Raw genomic sequence first — 4904 nt, 5'->3', positions numbered from 1 at the left:
GAACCAGGGATAATAAATAATTTCTATTTAGTGAGTGGGTGCCAGTTTGTAATGATGAAAAATATTATAGAGTAGTCATTGCTCAACAGTGTGGATGTAGGTATATGGGCTGGAGAGATGCTTCAGTGGTTAAAAGTGTGTATTACTCTTCCAGAGCACCAGAATTCGATTCACAACCCAATGTCAGGTGACTCCAGCTCCAGGGGTCCAATGTTGCCTCCTCAGACGCATTCTTCCCATACATGTATATATATGTATATATATATATATATATATATATATACACACATACATATACATATACGCATTCTTCCCATACATATATGTGTGTGTGTGTATGTATATGTATATGATTCCTAAAAATTAACTTTTTAAAAGTTGTAAAAATGGTTGGATATATTTGGAAAAATAAAATACATACCCCATAAGCAAGTCACAGGATTGGAGAATTGAGCGGTTTTTTTTTTCCACCCACTCCACCTCATACAGGGGCCCTCACTCCAAAATCAGTGTGTGTGTGTGTGTGTGTGTGTGTGTGTGTGTGTGTACAGCCACAGTTGACACACACAGCATCTTCTCAGCAAAGGCCCTGGGGGTGGGGGTAAGGCAGACAGGGCGTCGATTAAGGAGTTTACACTTTGCTGAATTGCGTCATAGTCAGTGTCTAGGAATTATTAGGGTGGGGTGCGTTAACGCGCAGTTCAGAGCCTGGGAACCTACAAGCTCCCTCTTAAGAGGTTCTGCGCCTTTTATCATCGCAGGATCGGTCCTCTGCAAGGCACCCTGGCAGAGGCGGGGCAGCCCCTAGCTCGGGACTCGACTCTTGATGCCTGAGCATCACTCGCGTCTGCGCAGTAAAAGGCGCTGTGCTCGAGTCTCGGGCTGAAGCGATTCCAACCGAGTGTACCGGAGGGCGGGTGCGGCTGCGCGACCCCCCGACGGCCGCTGCGCCTGCGCAACGTGGAACAGCCGCGCCATGGCGGACGAAGAACTAGAGGCGCTGAGGAAGCAGAGGCTGGCCGAGCTGCAGGCTAAGCATGGAGTGAGTGAGCGGGCGGGGAGACGCCCTCGCTCCAGGCAAAGGCTCTCCGCATTTGCTCGTGGGCCATCGGCTTCCGCGTCCTCCATGGCTCCGTGGGTGTGCGCGCGGGGTTGGGGGTGTTCCCGGAGGCCGCCGCAGCCTCCTCGGCTGCCATAGGGTCCCGCGTGAGTCTTGTGCGGGTTGGAGTGTGCGCGCCCTCGAGTCACCCCCCACCCCCAAGACTCGGTTTTCGCTGCCGTCGAGCCTCAAGCTATCCTCGTCGGGATTGGGGGTCTCTCCACGGATTGGGTCTCGCTGACCGGAAGTCAGCGCTGAGTAGAGGGGGCTCCTCTGAGCTCTGACAGCGCGTCCCTGGGCGGGAGTCAAACCGCGGACTCCAGAGATGGTGCTCAACCCCTGCGGTGCCGTCTAGGAGGGAGTAGCGGGTTGTAAACTTACCTTGGGACAAACGCTAGTGGTTGTGGGTGACCTCAGTGACAGCACCCTTTGAACCAGCATCCTTCGTGCCAAGCCAGGGTCTCTTTTCCAGACAGTCTTTTCACTGGTTAAAAATAGAGGGCTCCACGGTACGTGGGCCTTTCCAGGAATGTGTGCGTTCTCAAACATTCTATTAGATTGTGACTTTAGAAGCTCGTCCTCACTTGGTAAATGTGGGGCTGGGGGTGGGGGTTAGCCTGGGCCACAGTACTTGCTTACCTAGCACGCAGGACACCCTCATTCCCAGTTCCACCCTCAGTCCTTATTTAATAAAACGAAAAAGCATTGCAAATGGAAACTGACTCATTGATTTTTGTGAGGCCCAGTTTCTACCTCAGGAATATCGAATAAGTCCTTTATTTTTGTTTTCACTTGTTACTTTATTTTGAATACGGTCTCCATTTATAGCCCAGGCTGGCCTGTAACTTGAGATCCTTGTGTCTTGTCTCCTAAGTGCTAACTATGGTTACAAATGTGCCTCACCCCACCTTTCCCCCCATCTCTGCCCCCACCCCATCCCTGTGATGCCTTCTGTTTTTTTCTCCTCTTTTGAAGTTCTACTCCATTAAAAGGTAAAATTATTCTTTTTAGGATCCTGGTGATGCAGCCCAACAGGAAGCAAAACAAAGGTATGGGCTAGAATTGGAACTTTCTGGAAGGGTGGTTTCATAGATTGCATTTTTCTCTTTTATTTAGTAGTTGTAATTGGTATGTGACTCTTAATAAATCTCAGAACCTAGTGATTTTCTAATAAGTCCACTTGAAGGTAATTCCCTTTTTAGTTTGATTCAGTAAATACTCATGGAAGTTCCAGTAACACCGAGTTTTGAAGTTTTGCCTAAGCATAACAATAGAATTACCTCATCGGGATTCTAGACCGAGGGCCTCACAGTAAGTGCATTAAACACTAACTTAACCCTGTTGTTTTACCCCTGCTCGTGGCAGAGCACTTTCACTCAAGAACAAGCGTACATTTGATGTGACGACATCATACCCTACTTTGGCCTCTGCTGGGTTTTTGGGGGTGTGTTTCAGATCTGACCACTAAGTCAGGTTGTCCCTTGTTCCCCATTCCCTCCAACAACCTGCAAGGTTAATTACACCTTTAAGTCCACATTTTCAGAGGAGGTTTTTTGGTTTTCCTTCTCCACTTAAGAGTCCTCATCTAGGATCTCTCTTTTATTCTTTAAGTACATAAAGCCTGTGGTGGCTCATGCCTCTAATCTCACTGCTTAGGAAGCTGAGACAGAAGGCTCTCAAGTTCAAGGCCTGCCTGGACAGCTTAGCAAGACCCTGTGTCGAAGTGATTTAAGAAAAAAAAAAAAGAGGCTAGGGATGTAGCACAGTGGTCGAGTGTTTTCCAGCATATGCAGAGCCCTGGGTTCAAGTACTGATATGGCAAAAACAGACTGGTGCATCTTATGGACCATAGCATCTTATATTCAGGAACTCTTGAGAAGGAGGCCTAAGGAAATAAGTCTGCCTCTATGAGCCCTTGATAGTAGGCATAACCAGCCCCAACTGTCCCTTGATTCTGTCCCATATCTGCTACTGTCTTTTGTGTAGTGGGTTCCTAGGAGAAATGTTTTAAGTCTCCTACTTAAAGTGGTGGTACAGTCCAGTGATCCTTCCGCTCAGGAGGCTGAGGAAGGAAGATGAAGAATTTGTGACCAGCCTTGGCTACATAGTGAATTCTGAGCCTGCCTGGAAACCCTGTCTCCACAAAGGTTTGAAAGCAGTGAGCCACAGTTCCTACTTGAGTATTCAGGAAGAAGCAAGAATGAGTACAGAGTTATAATTTCACAGGATCTGGTTCTGCCTGGGCCACAGCTTTTCAGAATCTCCATAGGTCTCTGTGTCCTCCCTAAAGAAAGTGCACTTGGTCTATCTAATTGCTGAGACTCTACCTCAGACCCGCAGCACGTGTCACACTGGATACTGACTGTTGGCAATGGTTGCTGCCCTGGAGTACCACTTCATGAAATAGTGTCCTGCCATTCTGGTAGGTTTACATCCACAGCTGGCTCCTGGAAGGCAAAAGCACCTGGTACCATACAGTCTGAACTACAGGTGTCTCACGGTGGTCTGCTGGATGGCTCAGCAGGTAGGAGCCTTTGCTACCAAGCTTGATGATCTGAGGTGAAGCTTCAGGACCCACATAGTAAAAGGAAAGCACTGACTCCCCAAAATTGTTCTGTGACCTCCATATGTGCGCTGTGATGTGCCCATCCCAAGCCCCAATAAATACAGAAATGTAAAAATTTTTTAAAGAGACATTGAATAAATGCTTTGTTTACTCAGATGCTGACAGCTCACTTCTAACCTTGTGTGACCTATGTTTTATTGTAGGGAAGCAGAAATGAGAAACAGTATCTTAGCCCAAGTTCTGGACCAGTCAGCCCGGGCCAGATGTAAGCATCTTCAATTTCTTTTATTCCCATAAAATTGGCTTGAGGTAATTAGATGTGTAGATACGTACTGAAGTTCCCACTCTGATCAGAGTGAATGTCTATAAGAAGTATGACGTTTATAAATCTGGAGAGAGATTGTTTTTACAGTTGAAACACCATTCCTTACGAAGGTGCCCCTTGACACTTTTCAGAAAAGTTTCTCAGGATTGTCTCTTGAACAGAGTCAGTCACAGGAGTGTTGTTAGTTGCCATGGTGATAGGAGCTAGGGATTGATTGTATTCTGGGTGTTGGTGTTGTGCCTGGAGTTTTCATACATAAAATCTCAAAACTGTAGAAAGGAAAGGATGGGCCAGTCAGAATAAAGTAGCATATTTAGAAGAGGCAGGAAAGCCCGGATATTAGAACCTGAGAGTTGGAGTTTAGTCTTGGCCCTCCCACCACTGATTGATGTGGCTGCGCTCTGGTGGTCTTAGAAGGCCTAGCCATACTGTCTGCCTTACCTGCCTTGTGCCTGCTGACAGACAGAAGCTTGTGAAATAATACTTTGGAAGTGTCAGTGGATATTTTTAAGGTATAATTAGTGTATTTCATCTTCATGCTCTTTGACATATGTATTTTTTTCTTTTTAGTAAGTAACTTAGCACTTGTAAAGCCTGAAAAAACTAAAGCAGTGGAGAACTACCTTATACAGATGGCACGATATGGACAACTAAGTGGAAAGGTAATCCCAGACCACCTAAGGAGTGTGCGGTACCCACAGTATGAAACCTTGGCTTAGGGCCGGTAGGTGTCTCCACAGCTACAGCGCTTGCTGTCTTGCAGAAGGCTGAAGCTTGGTTCTCAGTGGGCTCCTCACAGTGCCTGTAACTCCAGCTCCAGGAGATCCGTGCCTTCTTCTCATCTCCACACATGCACGTGGTGTGTGTGTTTTTGGTTTGCTTTTTTTTTTTTTGAAGCAAAGTACTTAAGCACA

At 46.9% G+C, this 4904-nt stretch overlaps 1 protein-coding gene across 2 annotated transcripts in view; it reads left to right on the top strand.

Annotated features, from left to right (window-relative positions):
• The first annotated feature begins 698 nt into the window (after positions 1–698).
• The window catches only part of Pdcd5 (programmed cell death 5), a 5556-nt gene continuing 1350 nt past the window's right edge, over positions 699–4904 (top strand). Inside the window, exons 1-4 of one of the 2 annotated variants that reach the window (XM_031386214.1) lie at positions 699–1042; positions 2111–2148; positions 3869–3930; positions 4561–4652. In XM_031386214.1, the coding sequence (XP_031242074.1) occupies positions 977–1042; positions 2111–2148; positions 3869–3930; positions 4561–4652 (258 nt within the window). In that variant the 5' untranslated portion in view covers positions 699–976. Of the gene's footprint in view, positions 1043–1209; positions 1428–2110; positions 2149–3868; positions 3931–4560; positions 4653–4904 lie in introns of those variants that run through there. The other variant, XM_031386215.1, reaches the window with a different exon arrangement.

This window comes from Mastomys coucha, unplaced genomic scaffold (genome assembly GCF_008632895.1).
Source record: "Mastomys coucha isolate ucsf_1 unplaced genomic scaffold, UCSF_Mcou_1 pScaffold21, whole genome shotgun sequence".
NCBI lineage: Eukaryota > Metazoa > Chordata > Mammalia > Rodentia > Muridae > Mastomys > Mastomys coucha.
The sequence above is the reverse complement of the archived record's forward strand: the minus strand, read 5'-3'. Positions and strand labels throughout refer to the sequence as shown.